Source organism: Ctenopharyngodon idella, chromosome 6, assembly GCF_019924925.1.
Source record: "Ctenopharyngodon idella isolate HZGC_01 chromosome 6, HZGC01, whole genome shotgun sequence".
NCBI classification, from domain to species: domain Eukaryota; kingdom Metazoa; phylum Chordata; class Actinopteri; order Cypriniformes; family Xenocyprididae; genus Ctenopharyngodon; species Ctenopharyngodon idella.
In genome coordinates this window covers 18637369-18658840 of record NC_067225.1, presented here as the reverse complement: position 1 = coordinate 18658840, position 21472 = coordinate 18637369, and the positions used below count along the sequence as shown (strand labels likewise).

General features: G+C 35.9%; 1 protein-coding gene across 3 annotated transcripts in view; it reads left to right on the top strand.

The window, feature by feature from the left end:
* Positions 1 to 21472, top strand: part of tmem131 (transmembrane protein 131) — a 36035-nt gene that overhangs the window by 13496 nt on the left and 1067 nt on the right. The window contains exons 4-40 of one of the 3 annotated variants that reach the window (XM_051897954.1): positions 2058 to 2126; positions 3394 to 3514; positions 4860 to 4976; positions 5075 to 5197; positions 5307 to 5387; positions 5468 to 5618; positions 5698 to 5754; positions 5873 to 5934; positions 6718 to 6826; positions 7254 to 7362; positions 7453 to 7606; positions 7686 to 7856; positions 7990 to 8100; positions 8270 to 8404; positions 9777 to 9881; positions 10990 to 11076; positions 11443 to 11595; positions 11779 to 11854; positions 11963 to 12077; positions 12168 to 12306; positions 12470 to 12579; positions 14788 to 14860; positions 15039 to 15190; positions 15274 to 15416; positions 15542 to 15725; positions 15901 to 16086; positions 16811 to 16966; positions 17080 to 17534; positions 17669 to 17853; positions 17963 to 18099; positions 19022 to 19143; positions 19239 to 19391; positions 19492 to 19648; positions 19780 to 19895; positions 20043 to 20115; positions 20204 to 20307; positions 20417 to 20559. In XM_051897954.1, coding sequence (XP_051753914.1) covers positions 2058 to 2126; positions 3394 to 3514; positions 4860 to 4976; positions 5075 to 5197; positions 5307 to 5387; positions 5468 to 5618; positions 5698 to 5754; positions 5873 to 5934; positions 6718 to 6826; positions 7254 to 7362; positions 7453 to 7606; positions 7686 to 7856; positions 7990 to 8100; positions 8270 to 8404; positions 9777 to 9881; positions 10990 to 11076; positions 11443 to 11595; positions 11779 to 11854; positions 11963 to 12077; positions 12168 to 12306; positions 12470 to 12579; positions 14788 to 14860; positions 15039 to 15190; positions 15274 to 15416; positions 15542 to 15725; positions 15901 to 16086; positions 16811 to 16966; positions 17080 to 17534; positions 17669 to 17853; positions 17963 to 18099; positions 19022 to 19143; positions 19239 to 19391; positions 19492 to 19648; positions 19780 to 19895; positions 20043 to 20115; positions 20204 to 20307; positions 20417 to 20559 — 4894 coding nt within the window. Of the gene's footprint in view, positions 1 to 2057; positions 2127 to 3393; positions 3515 to 4859; positions 4977 to 5074; positions 5198 to 5306; positions 5388 to 5467; positions 5619 to 5697; positions 5755 to 5872; positions 5935 to 6717; positions 6827 to 7253; positions 7363 to 7452; positions 7607 to 7685; positions 7857 to 7989; positions 8101 to 8269; positions 8405 to 9776; positions 9882 to 10989; positions 11077 to 11442; positions 11596 to 11778; positions 11855 to 11962; positions 12078 to 12167; positions 12307 to 12469; positions 12580 to 14787; positions 14861 to 15038; positions 15191 to 15273; positions 15417 to 15541; positions 15726 to 15900; positions 16087 to 16810; positions 16967 to 17079; positions 17535 to 17668; positions 17854 to 17962; positions 18100 to 19021; positions 19144 to 19235; positions 19392 to 19491; positions 19649 to 19779; positions 19896 to 20042; positions 20116 to 20203; positions 20308 to 20416; positions 20560 to 21472 lie in introns of all 3 variants that reach the window. The other 2 variants (XM_051897953.1, XM_051897952.1) reach the window with 2 other exon arrangements.

Here is a 21472-nt window from a genome sequence, read left to right as displayed (position 1 = left end):
TAAAATCATCTATATTTAGTTCACATTAGTGTTTGTTATCTGTGTGTAAGCTGCAGTTGAGAGATTCACAAGATACAGGCTGTATTTCACTCTCACACATTGGTGTGCAACTTGACGTGTCATTTTCTGTTAATCCACAAATATGCTGCTAGTCTTGCTCTAGAGAGACAATGTCTTTAGTCAAGTAGAATTACTTATGTGTCTGTCACTCTAACACTCTCATGGTTTGAGAGCCGTTATAAGTTCATTTTAGTAGGTTTACATAAGCTTTGCCTTGTGCGCAGATTTTTGGGGTCTTGTATATGAGTATATACATATCTATATATGTTTTAGAATGTGTTGCCCCTCTATGAAAACATTCGTTATGTTAGTAACTTGCCAGTGGAGAGAGACTATGTAATGAATAGTTCTATAATAGAATTTCTTTGACATCCTTTTAGGATAATAATTGTTAGTTATACAATAGCCATCATATTAAATAAGTAAATAATTGAAAAAATGTAAAATAACTATACAATAAATATTATTATACTCCCATAAAAACAGTGAAAACTTCATTTCAAATAATTTTTTTCTTAGTTACTAAATCACCTCAGCTTCCCCATGTCATTTTTTCCTGTGATCTTTGAATTGAACATTTCATTTAGCTACAGTTAAAGGGTTAGTTCACCCAAAAATGAAAATAATGTCATTAATTACTCACCCTCATGCCGTTCCACACCCGTAAGACCTTCGTTAATCTTCGGAACGCAAATTAAGATATTTTTGTTGAAATCCGATGGCTCGGTGAGGTCTGCATAGCCAGCAATGACATTTCATCTCTCAAGATCCATTAATGTACTAAAATCATATTTAAATCATGTAAGTACAGTGGTTCAATATTAATATTATAAAGCGACGAGAATATTTTTGGTGTGCCAAAAAAAACAAAATAATGACTTATATAGTGATGGCTGATTTCAAAACACTACTTCATGAAGCTTCGGAGCGTTATGAATCAGCGTGTCGAACCATGATTCGGATTGCGTGTCAAACCACTAAACTGCTGAAATCACATGACTTTGCCGCTCCAACACGCTGATTCGACACGCTGATTCATAATGCTCTGAAGCTTCATGTAGTAGTGTTTTGAAATCGGCCATCACTATATAAGTCGTTATTTTGGCGCACCAAAAATATTGTCGCTTTATAATATTAATATTGAACCACTGTACTCTCATGAACTGATTTAAATATGTTTTTAGTACATTAATGGATCTTGAGAGAGGAAATGTCATTGCTGGCTATGCATGCCTCACTGAAACCATTTCAACAAAATATCTTAATTTGCGTTCCGAAGATTAACGAAGGTCTTACGGGTGTGGAACGGCATGAGGGTGAGTAATAAATGACATTATTTTCATTTTTGGGTGAACTAACCCTTTAATGCTTCCACTAAGTTTGAAGGGAGTTTGCAACTACATGCTAATAAATATCCTCGAAGGCAAATTTATGCTTGTTATCAGTTAAAAAACAATGATAATATCTTAGGCCACATTAGTGGGGCACACCCTAAAATCATTGAAATCTGACCCGAGGGAACATATAATTTACCATAGATTCATTTTACTATTTAGTCTGCCAATTGCAAAATCTTGCCCAAAAAAAAAAAGAGTAGTGTTAAATGAAATATGGTACAGCGGGGAGGGTGAGGGTGAGGGAGGTTGTTATAGATTTCAAACTCTGAAAAAATATGTGTGTGAATGTGGTTTGGTTTTGATCTACATCTCTGAGTCAAATGCTTGCCCAGTGGAAGGATGTTTTACCTTAGTGGGTTCCTGAACTTTAATGTTTGGTGTAAACCTGATGCTTCCATGCCAGACAAAGACTATTTGTTACTGTGTATTTGTAAGTGTGGGTGTATCTTTCTCTTTGCCTGAAGGGAAATAGAGAGGCGTCATTTGATCCTCAACAGGCCATGTTGTGGTGTGAATAAAAAGCACATCACACTGGATTACAAAAACTGGTGTCTCTCACTGTGTGCCCCCCTCATTTACTGTGTTCCCTTGCTCTTGCAGTGCATCCTCTCAGCGGGGGAACAGCAGACCTATACGCTTTGAGCCTCCAATGCTGGACTTTCATGAACAGTAAGGCAACTCTAACTGGGTAGTTGACATGACATTTTAAAGCAGTGACAGCACAGTCCTACAGTATCAAATGATATTGAAACATCTAAAACACAATTTTTCGATTTATTATTTAATGATGCATGAATATTTATGACAAGCCACTATTTATTAACTGTAATTTTATATGAAAAAAATGAAATGGAGAAAAGACCAGTCACAGTCACTTATATTATATTATATTATATTATATTATATTATATTATTATTTTATATTATGCTGGCTTAGTATCACTTTTTTAGATTTAAAAAATGTCCAGTTTGTCAAAATGCTTCAAGTGAATAAAGAAAAAAATTATTTTAGTAAGTTCCTTAATAGCTTGCTATTGGAGATAAATTTGTAGTCTTAAAGTGAACTGGCTTTTTACACAAGGATTTACATGAGAATTTCTAATGGGTTTTTAGAATAGCAGTTTTCAGTTTGAATGAAAAAGTCTCTGGTTTACGTTACTTGAAGAAACTTTCCTGTTTTGTTCTACAGTATAAATGAATGACACCATAAAAATGATGAATACACTGTGAAATGTTTGTTTTAAAGAGCCTTTTTAAAGCATTTATACTTAACTGCTTTGTTTTCCCATCTATGTGCCCTGCATAGTTATCATTTATGCAGTTTGGAATGCACTGTCTGTCAGTGTGTGGATTTGTAAAACAAGCTTCCTAATATTGTCCTTAAAAATATGGGTGTATGAGATTTTTCTGCTGGTGTTCTACCAGATAACCCTTACTTCACTCCCTCTTCTTTGCATTATTTTATGCTAAGTTCGAAGTCTCTTCTACTTCCTATGGAGTCATTGTACAGCATTGATCAGGCCAGTCCCTCTTTTACCAGCAGCAAGCAATAGAACCTCAGATAAATTTGTATCTCATCCTGTATCTTGTGCTTTAATCTCATACTGATAGCATGTGTGGCCAAACAGTTTATTGATCTGTTATTCATTATTTAACATTTAACAACAATTATTTGTCTTATGATTCTTTCAAAACACTTTTTAACAAATTGATTTTGTTTATATATACTTGTGTATAAGCTGATAAATAGAAATGAGCCACCTCAGATGCTGAATTGATTTTTTTAGTTTACCTGATTCTAATTCGATTTAACATTAATAGTCAATTTCATAGGTTAAAGCAATGATTGACTCAAGATTGAAGTCAGTATGTATCATACTCTTCTGTCCTTTTCCTGGTTGCTAAATGTTCTTTTTTTTCCCTTTTCATTCCATAGGCCAGTTGGAATGCCAAAAATGGAAAAAGTTTACTTACACAATCCAAGTTCAGAAGAAATAAGTTTAATATCAATATCAGCAACAACATCACATTTTCATGCATCCTTTTTTCAGAATAGGGTAAGTATTTTATATATATACATATTAAACGTGTGTGTGTCATGTTTAAATCCTTGAGTTATTTCATACACTACCATTCAAAAGGGTTTTTTTTAAAGAAATGAATACCTTTTTTTTTTTTTTTTTTTTTTTTTTTTTTTAGCAAAGATGCTTTAAATTAATCCAGATGACAATTCATTGATTCAAATTAAATATATTCTGTTCTTTTGAATATCTAAGAATCTTGGGGGAAAAAAAAAAAAAAGTAATATGGTTTCCACAAACATATTAAGCAACACAACTGTTTTCAATGTTGATGTTTCTTGAGCACCAAATAAGCATATTAAAATGATTTCTGGAGGATTTCTGAAGACTTCACACTGAAGTCTGCAGTAATGGCTGATTATTTATTTCAGCATTTATTTCATATTTCACAATATTACTGTTTTTGATGTGTTTTTGTTTAAATATATGCAGAGACTTCTTTCATAAACATTAAAGATCTTACTGACCATGAACTTTTGAACAGTCATGTATTTATCACAGGGAAACCCTAGGTGTGATCTACAAACTAATACTGAGACAGTTGTGATTTCCTGTTCAAACCTAGCAAAAAAAAAAGAACAGAAGAAATGTTCTTTTAGCTTGTGTGCCAGCTGCTGGATTTGTGTGGTAAATGCCTCATCTTATTGTATGGCGCAGGACATGACATAAATAAACGTCTGAGCTCACACCAAAGCTCATCTGACAAAGACCTCCGTGGAGACACCTCCTTGATAATTTTGATGTGTGAAGGGAGTAATTTAATGTAACCCTTACACACATTCACGTCAGTGAAACAGCAGGACGCTGACCTCACTGAAGCTTCTAATTAAAGCTTTTAGTGTGTGTGTGCTCACACTCCAGGCGGTTATAAATTAAACACATCCCACCTGTTCCTGACACCTGCATAAATCAGCTCCTCTCTGCCCTGGCTAATGACTTGTGGCCGACCAGATTCGACATCAGCAGCCACAAACTTAGTGTACTCTTGGGTACCCAACGTTACACTTGGTGTTAACATGCATTTTGGGTGCTTCATTTGAAATTGGACGATGCTAAATACAAGTGTAAACTGGTTCAGAAATGTTTTCAGAATCATCCAGTTCAGAGGTGTTCGAAAACGCATGTGACCACTTTGTGTTTGCATCCAGCTAAAAACATCCTGTTTGTGTTTAGATTAAAATAATATAAAAGTAATATAAATCTAAAAATATATATTATATTATTGTTTTTGCTTTATCAACACAACTCATTCTGACAATAGTGAGTGATGCATGTAATCTTGCATACTGTATATGTAACACTATCCATCATTTACTTACAGATAATTCCACCTGGAGGCAACACCTCATTTGATGTGGTGTTTCTAGCTCGAGTAGTAGGGAATGTAGAAAATACCTTATTTATTAACACATCGCATCATGGAGTGTTTACATACCAGGTACGTTTCATATGCTTAAAATGTTGTTCTGCATTTGGTGTACAGCTATTAATACATTGATCTTTTGGACAGAAGATGTGACTGTAGTTTGATTTTAGGTGTTTGGTGTGGGCATCCCCAATCCTTACAGACTCAGGCCCTTTGTAGGGGCCAGAGTTCCAGTAAATAGCAGCTTTTCTCCACTCATAAGCATCTTCAACCCACATAGTGAACCACTGCAGGTACGCAGAACTCTTCAGCTTAGCATAGTGCTCCTAACATATTTTCTTTTACTAGTGGGCCGTTTTGATTCCTTATCTTCTTTATCACATTGTATTTTCATGGTTTCAGGTTGTAGAGATGTACACCAGTGGAGGAGACCTACATTTAGAGCTGCCTACTGGACAGCAGGGTGGCACCAAAAAATTATGGGTGAGCATAACTTTTTATTGTAAATCACTGTTGTGGTACAATTTATTATTTTTATGTGCTAAATTTTCTGTGTTCTATAGGAGATCGCTCCATTCGAGACAAAGGGTGTGATGAGAGCCAGCTTCTCCTCTCGAGACGCTGACAACCACACAGCCTTCATAAGAATTAAAACTAATGCGTCCAATGAGGACGAATTTATCATCCTCCCTGTGGAGGTTGAAGTCACCACAGGTCAGTTGAAATCACCTTTTCTGATACCATCTGATCAATATTATTTCAACTCTGACTCATGTTTTGTGCATCTTCCCAGCACCTGGTATATATTCCTCCACAGAGATGCTGGACTTTGGTACGCTTCGATCGCAAGGTATGCTTTTTTTTTCCCCACTACATTTGACAACAGTTTGGTAGAAACAGCAAAACTGCAGGAGACTGATACTGTGGGGGAAAAAGTAACAATCATCTGTGTCCTTTCAACTTTACAGATCGACCAAAACAACTGAATTTGCATCTGTTAAATTCAGGAGCAAAAGATGTATCGATCATGGTAATTTATAGGGCTTGTTTGCATGGCTTATTTGTATACTACAGAAAGTTTGGAGTTTTTAAGATTTTTTTTAAAATGTCTCTTATGCTCACCAAGATTTGATCAAATTTGTTTATTTGATGATAAATGCTATATATAAACAGCATTTTTAAATATTATTACGTAAAAATATTCTAGTTTAAAATGTAATTTATTTTATTACAAAGCAAAATTTGCAGCATCATTACTCCAGTTTTCAGCGTCACATGATCATTCACAAATCATTCTACTATGCTCATTTGGCAATTAAACATTTCACTTTATTTTAAGGTGACGTAGTTACATTGTACCAACTCTAAGTACTGAGTAATATTAATTAACTACATGTACTTACGGTTATGGTTGGGGTTTGGTTTATGGTTAGTTACTTGTAATTATACATAATTTACTGTTATTACTATAGTAAGTACATGAAGTAATGTGTAACTACGTCACCTTAAAGTGTTACCAACATTTCTTCTCAGTGTTGAAAAAAACTGTGATGCACCTTTTTTTGGGATTCTTTGATGAATCAAATGTTCAAAACAGCATTCATTTAAAATGGTAATCTTTTGTAACAAATGATTTTACTGTCATTTTTGATCAATTTAATGCATCCTTGCTGAATAAAAGTAGTAATTTCTTTAGAAAAAAATCTTACTGACCCCAAACTTTTGAATGGTAGTGTAAGTCTGGCAAGGTTTTTGATTAAACCAGTGAATTAAATATCTCTTTTAACACTCTTAATGTGTTTGTGTTGTATAGAGTGTTAGGCCAACTCCATCGAATGAAGCTGTTACAGTTGAGTTCAAGCAAATTACACTAAAAGCTGGAGAGAGCCGATATACCAAAGTTGCAAGTATTAGTTTTGATGGTAAGTACTGTTCTTTTTAGAGGTGTCATTAGGAGCGCATTTGGCCTTTGTCCTCGTATAGATTAATCATCATATGCACCTCTGTATTGATTTGATGATAATCCCAGTCAGTAAACAGATTTTTATCCATAAGTCAATAGTTTTTTAAGTGTAAGGAGGAGAACGTAGAAGCTTTTGGGGTCTCAAAATCTGTAATGATAATGATATTAATTAGAAAAAAAATTTGATAAAAAAATACAAATGTGCATATTCTGTATGGAGCTAGTAATAACTTAGATGTAATCAGAAAAGTCACATCAAAGCAACTAAAGTCTGTTTACAGTGTTCTCATGAAATTATTTATTTTAGACATTGTATCCATTGTTTTACATGAAACAAAGTGTTTGTTTACAGATATAACAAAAATGTTTGTTTTTTTACATTCCAGCTTCAAAAGCAAGAAGATCAGACCAGTTTTCTGGAAAAATAACAGTGAAGGCAAAAGAGAAAAGCTACTCAAAACTTGAAATCCCTTACCAAGCTGAAGTTTTAGAAGGGTAAGTATTCTTTAAGTTCACCAGCATATATTTAGAACTAGTGTAACTTTTGTAACTAGTTCACAATGTATTTATGCTCACTGTTTCTAGGTACCTGGGCTTTGACCACACAGCCACCCTGTTCCACATCAGAGACAGTCCTGTAGATCCAGTGGACAGGCCCATCTACCTCACTAATACCTTCAACTTTGCCATACGCATCCACAATGTGTCCCTTCCTGAAGAAGCCAAGACAATGTTCAATGTGAGTGGGTATTCACATTTATGTCAGCAGAAAACGTCTTTAGAGCATTAAAGTAAAACATTGTTTTGTTTTTCTACAGGTGCATAATTTCAGCACACCAGTTCTTATCCCTCCCCATGAGTCCCGCTACATTTTCTCCCTTCTGTTTCGACCAGTAAGACCCTCCATCCACATCGACAGCAACATTCTCCTCATCACCAATGCTTCTAAATTTCACCTGCCAGTCAGGGCCTACACAGGCTTCTTGGAGGTACTTTAGGAACAACTTACACATACAAACTGTCACTAATGCAACCTAATTCTGAATTTTAAATGTTGTGAATACACTTTTTCATTTTAGAGATTATATGGTCATGATTTGTCTTTGCTTTCTCATTTAACAGCCCGTAGTTCTTCCTCCCTGTCTTCGAGAGCATATCTTAGACTTTGGTGTCCTTAGTGCCACAGACACCAGCAGTTTGGTGTTTGTGGTGGTCAACAGCAACCCAATTGAGGTACAAGGTCATCATGTTCAGTACTTTGTGTCACATTTTGTAGGATAAGAATAGCAGTTCTCTTTTAAACTTTCAAGACATTACTGAAGTGAGAAGTAATGTTGATATGGCTTTTTCTTTATGAATACATGTTTCATATATATGAATACATGTTTCTCTGTGTTTACAGTTGGAGATAAAGTCATGGTTGGTGACAGGAGACAGTCTGTCATTGGAGTTGCTTAACACAGAAAGAGGGAACAGAAGTATAGCACTGAGCAGAATTCATGAGCTGCAGAACACATCAGCCGCCCAATACAAAACCGTAAGCGCGCGGTCTTTATCACTCCTTTACTGTCCTTTACCAAAACTTGTTTAAATCATTCCCGAATCATTTTTCTCTGTAATGGACAGCATTTCACAGAGCTTAAGTTGTCTATTAACTAAGATAAATATCTCTGTATATCATATACAGAGATATTTATCTGATAAAAGTATTTACAATCATATAATCTGATAAAAGTATTTACAATCCAGATACGCTAAATTATCCAGTATAAATATAATATATAATTATATAATAATAAATACATAATGTGAATTGTGTGGTATTGTGAAGTAGAAAGTGTGGATTTGTGAAAAGCTATGCTACTGGTTGTAATAGTGATACTAATACCATTACGAAGTACTAATGCTATTACAAGTACTGTTACAAATTGTTGAAAAAATTGACTACATTCCAAGATTCTGAATGTTAACATTTATCATGACTTGTGCAGCAAAATAAGACTGCAATAGCACACTAGTAAATTTTTTATTTATTTTTTTTTTTCATTTATGTTCATATTTTTATTCGAAATATAAATAGTCCCCAAAAAATCAACTTAGCACCTGAAATGACACACTCCCCTACACTAAATATTGATGAACTTTTTTTTTTTTTTTTTTTTTTGTTTTTGTACGTTTTCTGCTCAAATAGTTATAAATATATATAAATATTTTGTGGTCTTTATGTCATTGAAAATATTTCATATTTTAAAGATTGGAGAAACAACTGATAAACAAATAGAGCCATACATGGCTATCTCAGATTGGATTATATCTGCTGGCAGTCATATGACTTCCGGTGGAATCTTTGCATGTCCGCACTTGTGGTAAAATTGCAGAAGTGTCGCAAGATTTGTGGTTTTGGGGTACTGCAAGCACAGAAGTTATTTCATACATTTTTCATTTTTTTAAAAAAAGACCCAAAATAAGGTAAACTGAACGGTACAGTTCACAGAGAAATGCTTCAGTTAGACTTTTGTCTTTTGTATACATAATGTTAGAGTTACACTGAAAAAAGTTGGTGCATTAAATGTAAAGTTCATTATTCCATGTTGTGATATTTATAGGACCATGACACAATGTTCCAGCATTAATGATCAGTATAGATGCATGCTCATATCCATCTAATGAGGGAGGATTTATAAAGTTAACATTATCGAAAGAGTTTGATAATGTAAAGTAATCCCTGCATATTCTTTGCCATATTTTTCATATTTTAAAAGTAAATGTGAGCATTGGGAAGGGTTTTTGAAGTTGTGTTCCATTATGTATGTGCATTTTTTTTTTAAAGAAAAGCAGGATGGTTGCAGGACTGTCATTTGTACGTATAGGTATTCATAACTCTGTATTGCATGTCGGTTTCCTCACAGGTAATTTTAGCCTCAGGCTATTATGCAGCGTTTAAAGTCACTTTGGTGGCTAAAGCTCTAGAGGGAGTTTATGATGGAGCCATACACATTACAACAGACTATGAGGTATGTGTTTCATCCAGAAATGTTTGGGTCTCTATTACCAGGCAGGGGGATCAGTGAATAAATCAATCAAGGTTTTGTCTCAGGCCTATTTATTGTGTGTGTGTGTGTGTGTATATATATATATATATGCGCGCGCACACACACACACACACACACAGAGTACAGACATCCCCCACAGAGTACAGACATCCCGCCCTGCAAAACTTGATGCAGTTGAGTGTGATGAAAAAAGAGGCGAGGGAGTCATTGAATCACAAAAACACAAAATTATGTCAAAATGCCTGTTTTGTCTCGTAAGCACAGGCTTAAATGAGTTAAAAAGTCTTAAATAAACATAAAGAGTTGTAAGAAAATAGGATGTGTCAGATCCGTGTCATGTGTGTTAGGTCTTAAGTGACAGCAGCCTAATAAACCTGCTGCTATCTGTCATTAATGTTAATCAAACAACAAAAGAAGAGAGAAAATCACTCTTGTAGCTTTAATAAGGATTGATCTATATTTAATTTGTAATTTATACAGTGAAAATTGTTCTGTTTGATTATTCAATTTCTGTATATTTCCTACCTGTTAGACCTACCTGAAAATCTTAAAGCACTGTTTACAAGGTTACATGGGTCAGAAACAAAAAAAACAACAGCTTTTTTGTGCATTTTGGCAGGGCAAGTAAAAATCTGACCCAGCCCGACTGGACCTTTAGGAAAAAAAACTTGGCGTTGAGCGCTGATATATTAAAGGCACAGCTAAATGTCAAATTTATTACGAGGGGTTTAAGTGAAGATTGTTTTAAGTTCACTTAAATTAAAAGATGCTGTATTTTTCAATTAAATGTAAAATTTATAGTAATTTATAATGAGAACTAGATTTTTTTTTCACATCAATCTTGCCAGATTGAGCTGTCTTGAAAAAAATTTTTTGGTGTGTATATTATACTGGGCCTGGCCACTGATGTTAGCTGTTCCTGGTTTTGTAGGGTAGCAAAATGTGCAGAACAGTTTCAGATCAAGCTCCTGTACCTGTTCTTGCACACTATAGGTAGAAAAGTGGCATATCTTTAACAACACAATGGCAACCATTGAGCATATCTCTAGTTTATATGTGTCTCTTTCAGATATTGACTATCCCTGTAAAGGCTCTCATAGCGGTTGGAACATTAAGCTGTTCACCCAAACAAATCATTCTTCCACCTTCATTCCCGGTAAGTCTTCAAAATCATCATAAAAAAATTATTTTATGTAAATTCTCAGTTTCCTTCTCAAAATCATAGTCATATCCTTTTGTCTCTGGATTTTTTTGTAAATGGTTCAAAAGTACCTGTTCATTGAGTTTTTCAATGAAATAAAGACACTTCTATTGTACATGTAATGTGAGCATGTGATTCATGCCTGCTTTTACCCCCAGGCACTGTTTGAACACCACTCCCTGTGTCCAGTGCCATGTGCTAACATGACCTGTTTTGCAAACCACTGTTATTTTTACAAGAAAAGAGAGCATTCATTAGGTTTCAGACCATTTCGAAGTGATTTTCATCAGCTGTTTTTTTCTCCCTGTGTTTTCTATGTAGGGAAAAGTAGTTCACCAAAGTTTCAGCATACAGAGTTCATTCTCACAGAAAGTAAGGCTTCAGCAAATTCGCTCTCTCACGGAGGACGTCCGGTTTTACTTCAAACGACTTCGCAATAACAAAGTGGAGTTGGAACCCAGGCGAAAGTCCAAGGTGCCAGGCCCAATTACAACATTATAACGCTATACTAAATCTACTCTGACTTAAATGCACCTGCCCACAGTTTGCTCAGTTTACTTTGTGCTATAACTACTATAATACAATGTAGAATAATTTTGGATGAATCAGATGTTTTATATCTTAAGAATTTACTTTTGTTTTTTACTCCTTTTCCAGATAGCAAACATTTATTTTGATGCCAGCTTGCAGTGTGGTGATCACTGTTATGTGGGATTACCGTTTGTATTGAAATGTACGCTTTCTTTCTGCACGTCTTTTTTTTCAAAAATTAGTTGTTTTTGTATGTTTTCACTGAATATTTCTATGTGTTTTTTTTTTTTTTTTTTTTTTTTTTCTGCAGCGGAGTCCAGGCCCCATGGTTTGGTTATGCAGGAGGACATGTGGGATGCTGATGTAGATCTACACCAGCGGCTCCTGAAAAGATGGCGAGAGCTCAAAGAGAAATCAGGCCTTGAGTAAGTCTGATACATCTTGCTTTAAACCAGATTTAGGTCACCACACAGTAAATGTATTGTATCTTTGATGTGATTCTCTTGTTTGTGAAGGATTGAAGCTTTCTTTGAAGTGAACACAGATCTGCAGAAGAATGTGCAGGCCAAAATCTCAGCGCGGCTCACATGGCCCTCACTGGTCAACTCATCGCAACAGATCCATTTTCCTCTTACAAACACCAACAGCTCATCGGTGAGTGTATTTGCACACCAGTCATTTACAAAACTCTACACATCCCCCTCCCCTTGTGTGTCTTTTTATTAAATATCTTTGTAATAATTTGTTTTAGCCACCAATGAGTAAGTCCACTATGGTATTTTCACTCAAGTCAAATACACTGAACTTGTCTTTTAAGGAAGAGGAAGTGATTCTAGAAAACCCAGCCGATGTCCCGGTCTATGTCCAGGTTCTTCCTCTGGCTCTGTACCCAAATCCTTCAGTGTTCACAGGCAAACTTGCTGACAGGTAAGGCAATTCTTATGCACTAAACCAGGGGTGCTGATGCTACAGACCAGAGGTGGAAAGAGTACAAAAAAATTGTACTTAAGTAAAAGTATTGCTACCTAAGAAATAATTTAGTTGGGTACAAGTTAAAGTACTGAAAAATAATATGACTCAAGTAAGAATAAATAAGTAGTTTGCTGAAAAGCTACTCAAGTTACTACTTTAGAAGGTACTTCAGTATTATTTTTTTTCTATTTTTAACCAAAATGAGGCGATGTGAGCATTATGGAGTGCTAAACACTCTTATGTAATGTCAGTTTCATTCATACTGAAAGCCCTCCAACTGACTTTATATAGTGATTTTGGAGAAAAACATGGTATTAATCTCATAAATTGTTGTTTGACGCTATGATAAGCAAAAATGCAGTTCTAGCTATCCCTGTTGCCAGAAGCGATTGTTTTATAATTAATTTTGTAAAGTAAGTCCACATAAGATCCTTGAAATGTTATTTTAAGAAGGGGAAAGGCAGAGAAGGGTAAGTGAGAGGTTTGTTAAAAGAAATTAGTGATTAAAACAGTGTGAACAGAAAGGTGTCAGTAAAAAAATAAAGTGGGGTACAGGTTAACATGTTAAATAAAAAAATTACTATTTAAAATCAGAATATAAACATAGCTCACTTACATTTACTAAAATAATGAAACATTAGCGATACTGATTAAATAAAATAAAAAATTTGTAGCAAGGCCAGTGAAATTTTTGGCAGGGCAAGTAAATTTCTGAACCAATAGGAAAAATCCTCATCAAGTATGATATTATATGAAAACAAAATATAGCTTGCTATATTAAATTGAAAAAAGAATAAATCTCCAGATAATATTTTACTTTGTATTAAATGAGGTGGAAATTCACCTATAAGATTAAAGTCGTAGTAAAATTATCAAACCAAATTTATTTCTGAAAAATGATCTGAAATTCAGGGTAGTCTTTCTTAAAACCAAAACATACATTAGAGAGCTACAAAATGAGCTCTAAGCAAAACAGAGGATTTATGCAGTAAAATCACATACATTTTTCATTGAACAAAGACTTTCAAAATTGATTGGATAAACAAATGAACAGATTTACCCCTACTTCCTTTTATATGTACATTTTCCAGTTCACCTTCATCCACCTTGGTCTTTCATAACATCTTATAATACGCCCACCTGATGTACGTATCTTATCTGACTCCCTAAAACTCTCCCAGGTCCAACTGACCTTGACTGCAGAAAGAATTCATTGTTTCCAAGTTGCCTCTCGCAGCATTTGTAGATTAGCTTTGAAACATCAGAGAGAGAGAGAAAAACATAAAATACAGTTTTTCACCAAGTGTATGACAGAGAGTGGCCCAATGTTCAGTAATACAATGAAAAAGGTAGTATTTATATATATCTAGAAAATATGTTTTCAATACATGCTATGGTTACACAAATATATCTATATGCCAAAAAACAAATTACATTTTCTCATGAATGAAAGTTATGTAAAGTAATCTGTGCAGCTCATGTAAGATTAACAAAATTGATCATGTATAAGCAGTAGCATTGATTGAATACACATAAGAAAATAATATTTCTCTTGCATAGGTAAATTGTGTATTTTTTTACTAATAGGGTAGTGCTATGTATTTGTACCTGACCAGCTTTAGAAACAAGAATTGAAAGAACAACATGTACAGTAAATGTACATGGAAAACATTTTTTATTACACTTTATTATTTTGTATTCTTCTGAAACTTTCTATGGACTTCAGTTTAAAAAAAACATAATATATCGAAATAAAAAATTTAGATCAAAATCACAATATAGCATAGTGCGATTATGAAATCACGAAGGCTGCTGTTTATTATTATTATTATTATTAATAAAAAAATTGTACATCAATTTACTAATTATTATTTTTATAGTCATTGAATTGGTCAAAAACAGTGGTAATGTGGCCTGTGAAAGCTCAAGTGGAAGAAGAAATTTTTAAAAACTTTGTCCACTTTAAATGCACTCACCTACAAAATCAGCCAAATCACTAGAATGATTCATTCGTTCCAAATAGAGCTAGTAATCTGGAGAAAATTCCTGTATTTTTCATATCACAATATGAAAAACAAAATATTGCAATGTCAGTTCTTTTGCAGTATTGTGCAGCTCTAAAACTGATTTCATCTGATGTTTCTTTCCTGTTGTTCCTTAAAGGTTTCCTTTAGGAAAGTTGTCCAACATCAACATTGATACAAATACACTGGAATTCCAGGTCCATAAAAATTATGTAAGTAACAAGGACTTATTGTGATCATGTAGTGACATTTCATTGTATAATTGAATCTATTTAACTTAATTCTTCTACTTTGCAAAATTCCTTTCATGATATCCACCCAAATCAAGAATTGCTGCACAGTGGTTGTGGTGTGTCTCTATGCTGCTAATGAATTCTGTATGTTTCTCAGTCTTCAGTGATGAAGAGTTCCACAGGTTTTGTCGAAGGTTTGACTCGGCCCTATGTATACAATGTGCTCCTAATGCCTGGGGAGGTAAAGTCCTTCAATGTGAGGTTCAGACCCATTACCAATCACAGTGTCTCTTCTCTGCTAGTCGTCAGGTAAGTTTAGTGTTCCAAATGAGCGCTGAAAATAGAATGTTATGAGAGTGCTGTTGCACATTACCCTTGTCATCTTTGCACAGGAACAACCTGACGATAGTAGACTTGATCATGGTTCATGGTCAAGGCACCACAGAGAGTCTGAAACTAGCTGGTAAAGCCCCAGGTCTTGGCAGCTCTCTGAGGTTTAAACTTACTGAGGCATTCCTCAAAGACTGTTCAGATGGTGAGTGTCAAAATTAAATAAAAATTCTGATGTTTTCGTTGTTAACAACTAGTTTGAGATTCTGTACCTTTCTATTCCAATACTTATTATGCTGATTGAATGTGTGTTTTTCTCAATTCTTTAAGTTAAAGCCAAGGAACCAAACTTCACTCTTCGAAGGACTTTCAGGCTGGAGAACACAGGGCTTCTCCCGATTCACATTCGATCTATGGAGATCAGTGGCAACGCATGTGAGGGTTATGGCTTCAAAGTTCTCAACTGTGAAGAATTTGCACTCAAACCAAACACTTCAAAAGACCTCGTCATACTGTGAGTGGTTTCATGGTTACTTTTTTTAACAAAAAATAAATGTGGTGTTAATAATGTCTTTAAAACTTAGGTACTTGCTAAAATGTGATTTTTATTCTCATTTATGCCTTATTTTAGAGAGTTCGATCATAAATAATTGTTAACTCTTAACTCTTGTCTATCTTGTGATGTGCAGGTTTACACCAGATTTCACATCATCCAGAGTGATCCGGGAGCTGAAGTTGGTGACTGCGGGGGGCTCAGTGTTTGCTTTCGCACTGAATGCATCATTGCCATATCACATGTTGGCAGTGTGTGCCGAAACCCTTCCCCGACCCAACTGGGAGCTTGAGCTCTACATCATCGTCTCCCTCATTATGAGGTCTGTTTTCTCATATTTGGTCACCTGATAACTAAAAAAGTCTAAACTCATCAAAGTCTTATAAACATTACACAACACAAACTAAGTTTTTGTTCACACTGCACAAAATTCTGATTTGTTTTTTACAAATCTGGTTTTCAGGATTAACTGTCCACACTGCTTTTTTCGCAGTTTTATAGGGTTTCTTTCTGTGGGGGAAAACCCCCAACAAAAAAGCATTTATTTTATTTTCAGCATCATTACTCCAGCTTTCAGTGTCACATGGTCTTTTAGAAATCATTCTAATATACTGATTTGGTTCTCAAGAAACATTTCTTATTATCAATGATGAAAACAGTTAGTTTGTTTGTTTAGTTTGTTTTTAGGTTTATTTGATGAAAAAGTAATTTAAACTATTAATACTTAACTATTAAGAAATATTAATTTCTTTAAGAAAATACTGACCCCAAACTTTTGAAAAGTAGGGTATTGGAGTTGGTTAGGCCTAAAATTCAAGTATGAATAAAGTATGAAACCCTGGCATTAATTTTTGACATGTTAAAGTAATTTTTGCTATAGATAGGCCTATGTATATTATGTAAATTGAGCATTATGTTTGTAGTGTATTAGTATGATCTTTCTAATTCTGTTTAATGTATAATATTTCTATATATTTTAACACGTGGGATTAATAAAGTACTTGTCTCTTTATCTGTAGATGAATAACAGTGTGATATTTCTCTAGCTCTATGTTCCTGCTGGTCATCGCTACTGCCTATCTGGAGGCCCAGGGAATATGGGAGCCCTTCAAACGACGGCTGTCTGTGGAATCCAACTCTCCCATGGAGACTGGAAAACCTTTTGATCTCAGGGAAATTGTACGAATTCAAAGTGATCCTAAGTGAGTGAGGAATTTTTTTTAGTTTATAAAAAAGTGTTGTCATTTTTGTTTCTCTCTGATTAACTCTGCATCATTTTATCTGAGTTTTACTAAATGCAATTAATCTGTTGCAGCTTGAATGATTTTGCCGACTCAAACCAGAACTCGACAAGAGGAATGTACGGGTCAAGCGTTGGTGGGCGGGCTGGGGGTCGGCAAGGTGGTCCACACTCCACTTCCAACAGCAATGGTGTTCTGCCAGACAGCAAGCCCAGATCTGGTTCAGGCCGCTCTGGATCTATGCAATCTTCTTCCACCTTTTCGCTCAATAAAGATAGTGGCCAAGGACTCAATCAGTTGACTAACCGAAAGGCCCGGAGTTCCAAACAACAGCAGCAGGGCTCAGGCCTCCTGGAGGACCTCCCGAGCTCAACACCCTCACAGTCCAACAACACAAGGGCCAATAGTACAGAAGATCAGGATTATAGCCGACTCCTGGTAGCCATGGATAAAGACCTCGACAGGCCTGAGACTTCTGCCAATAATGTGTCTTTAGAACACAATTCACAACAGTTCTCACAAAACAAAGGTAATATATAACAATATATAAATATAACAGTATAGATTAACATTCAACTTACTGTACCAGGTATTTGTCCCAGAGGTCAGTGTAATTTGCAAAATGCACAGTATAACTTCTGTTAATTTACTTATGTTTTTCAGTGCTTGAATCAAAAGGGAAAGTGAAGAATAAAACAAAAGCTCTTAAGAAGAAAGAGGAGAAAGAGAGGAAAACAAAGGGAAAGGCTCAAGGAGAAGATTTAAAAGAACCACTGGCAGACAATGATGACAGCTCTTCTACTACCACAGAGACCTCTAACCCAGACATGGAGGCCAATATTAAAGAGGTACATATACATGAGACATACTGGACAAACCAGAGCACTTCCAGAAAACTTGAGATTCTTTAGTTGCTTTTTAGATGCACTCTTTGACTTAATTTTTTTTATTACCCAGGAGCCAGTGAAGGTGAAAGGAAAAACACTGTCAATGGACAATGGAAAAGAAAGAGAAGAAATTGCTCCCTTCCCTACTAAACCAAAAACTAAGAAACAACCAACCACAAAGAAGGAGAACCAAGTTGAAAAATCCAGGTTTGTTCAAAGTTTGTTGAAATTGCATTTAAGATAAGTGTAGGGGGATTTGGAAGGAACCATTTCTGGGATATTTTATATAATTTGCAGGCGTCCAGGAGACGCTATCAATATGCCGGACTCACTGAACTTCTGGGAGAGGTGGGATGTCTGCAGAAGATGTTAGCGATGTTAGATGAATATGTGCTGCACGCAATCCTCTAAATAACACAAAAAACACAACAATGACAGCAGTGAGAAAAGAGCAGTTAAGAAAGCATCTGATCATAGCGACGTGGCTAAGCTTGCACCAGCTCTCTGATTTATATAGCGCTCTAATACAAATTGCTTCAAAGCAGCTCTACAGTATTAAATAGGAAAAAAAAACAGTGTTGCTGTGTCAGGGTCAGTGTTGTAAAGTTCCACTTAAATTTTAGGAATCAGAATTTCAATTAAAATTAAAGCTTCAATTTCACCTATAAAGCATCTTTCCAGTGTATTCACAGTGCAAGATTTCCATGTCAAATAAGCTGAAGCCTATTTACCCACCATCATGACCAATGGCAGTTCATAGGTGTTTAACAGCCAGATTTTTTTCTGGATGTTTTCGCACAATGGTGAGCCGAAACGGACTCCAAACAAAATAAATTTTGTCCTGATTTTGTTCAAAATGGCAGCACGCCCATTCGTTCTTTGATTTCCCTTGAAGCATATCAGGGCCTTTAGAGGTATGGGCCTGAGGTTTTATTTGAGCAACCCGAGGTTCCGTTAGTGGGGCAGAAATAACACACTTCATCTTTTAGGCCTTGAAGTTTCCAGTTAGCCTTTTACCTGTAACTTAGAAAACTGAATATAAATATATATAGTTTTGCATCAAACTTGCACATTCTTTGTTATTACTCAGATCAGTTTAATATCATTGTCTTAATTTTTTTCTACACAGCTCTCTAGAACTCCCTTACGTCACACCCCTGGAAAAACAGGATAAGCAGCGTAAGACCTTCACCAAAACCCTCGCCAATACAGGAATTCACAGCTTCTCCAAACCACGAGCTCTGGGCAAACGTACGTGTCAAATTTCAGCTTTTCCACACAACTTTTGAATCACTGTTAACTGTAGAAACCATTTGGAAATAATTTTACTTTGTCTGTCCTAGTAGTCAGTGGGAAGATGGGTGATGACCGGCTATCTCCACTTGGAAAGTTTGTATCCAATGGCTCCATGTCGGAGCTGGGTCATAGCAGTGGATCAGAAGGAGAGAAAGAGTCCCCCCCACCAGAATGGGATGTTCCTCTCAACAAAACTGGCAATCGTAAGTATTGAGTAGTTTAACCTGGGCTTATATATGAGTCAGCTTGCTATTTTGTGTTCTTATATTCCAAAATTTAAATATTTGTCTCATGTCTTATCAGCAGCAGACAGTCTTCAGCAGATATCTATGCAGACCATGCATGCAGACCCCTTCCTGAAAGGACCCAGTTCTCTCATCTCCAGAGCCTGTTCCCCACCCCCAACCTCCCCCAGCCTGGTGCCTCGTGGAAGCTACAGCAGCGTGCTCCACACCACCAGGTAACTTCAACTGGCGTGTGCTTTGAAGTGCACATACTACTAGAACTCATTTGGGTAACTGCCTTCAAAGCATTTCCTGGTTTCATCTGGAAATCCCTGAGTGACGTTGTTATTCTTGTTTATTTTTATAGCGAGGCTACTTTAAAGAAGGCTCCAGGGAATAAGCTCACCAAGTCGGCCTCTTTGCCTGGTCAAAATGGAAATCCAACTTTTGCAGCTGTGGCTGCTGGCTATGACAAAAGCCCTGGTGAGTGTGTCTATTAAATATGATGATGATTATGGTTAAACTTTAATGTAGTTGTGCACCAATCAGGAAATTTGAGGCTGATACCATTAACTGATTTATTTTTAAAGTGCCCCTTGCAACATATTTATTGTGCTCTTGTTTTCACAGGTGGCAGTGGCTCAGCTAGTAAAGCTGACACACTGTCTCACATGACATCAGTGGAGAGTGATGGATCTGACAGGTGCAGTCCCTTCATAATGAAACATTGCTTAATCATCTTCCCCATTTGATTTTACAAGTATATTTATAATGTCATTGTGCGTTTTTAGCTCTGGACTGTGGAGCCCAATAGACACCACCAGCAGCCCCAGTTTTGGTCCAGTTAATGCTTTCTCTGCTTTTGGACCCAACAACCCACTTAACCTCTCTGGAGGTATGCAAAAACCAATTTGCATTTAAAATTAGAATTTAAAAAATAAAATGCTTAAATCAAGTTTGCAATGCCAGTGTATCCAATATTATGTTTATTCTCTATCTATCAGTTTTCAGAGGCATGACCGTTCCCAAGAGTTCAGAGCCCCAGCAGAGTTGGTCTGATTACACTCCAGTGTCCCCGTCCATCTGGGATACTGAGCCTAGTAATTCCTGGGCTACCAGCACTGGATCCCCAGCAACTCCAACAACTGTAAGATCTCTACCTTGTCAGCTTGTCTCATTCAGATGGACACCTTTGATGCCATAAGGGCTTTTCACACTGTGCTTAACCCCGGGTTATCGTCCTTCTAAACACAGCTTTTAACCCCGGGTAAAAGAATGTTTCACACTTATTTAGATGCAGGGTTACAATCAGGGATCAGGTTTAGCACTGTGTTTTTGCGGTGTTAACCCCACTTTGCCGTGCCAACATTGTACAGTGTGAAACGGAGCGGTGTTAGAATGTTAAGGCTAGATGCTTAGCAACAGACAACCAATCGTACTCATATTAACGCGCTTTGGACAGTCATGGAAACACCATGTGTTGTATAAGCAGTAGTTTCAGCGTTTGAGGGGGAAAATGTCAAACGGTGACAGAAAACGGGACAACTGCAGTGAAGAAGAGACCATTTCATTCTTACCTTTGTAGTCTGAAAAGTCCATTCTGGATTAACTTCATAGTGTAATCAGTCAGCAAATTCTGCAATATATAATATGAGGATGCGTAATGCAAAAGCCTTTATGTAAACATATCAAGTACTGCGTTCATCTAATCAGTGACACCGCAAATAAGGACGTCAACTCAGGGTTTAGGAATGTACAGTGTGAAATGTCAGTTTATAAATATCCAGGATTAAGTGTTAACCTGGGTAAAGTATGAGCAGTGTGAAACGTGAAGCAAGAAAACCCAGGATTCCATTTACCTGGGGTTAACAATGACCCAGGGTTAACTATTTCAAGTACGAAAAGCCCTATAGAGAACATTTAAAACTACAATCATGTATATTGAAATCTCAGTAACACTGCATTTTTTGATATCAAGGTTATTTTCAGATGAATATTGAGCCACTACACTATTGTAAAAGTTTGGCTGTATATAAATGTAGTTTTGCAGGTTATGACAT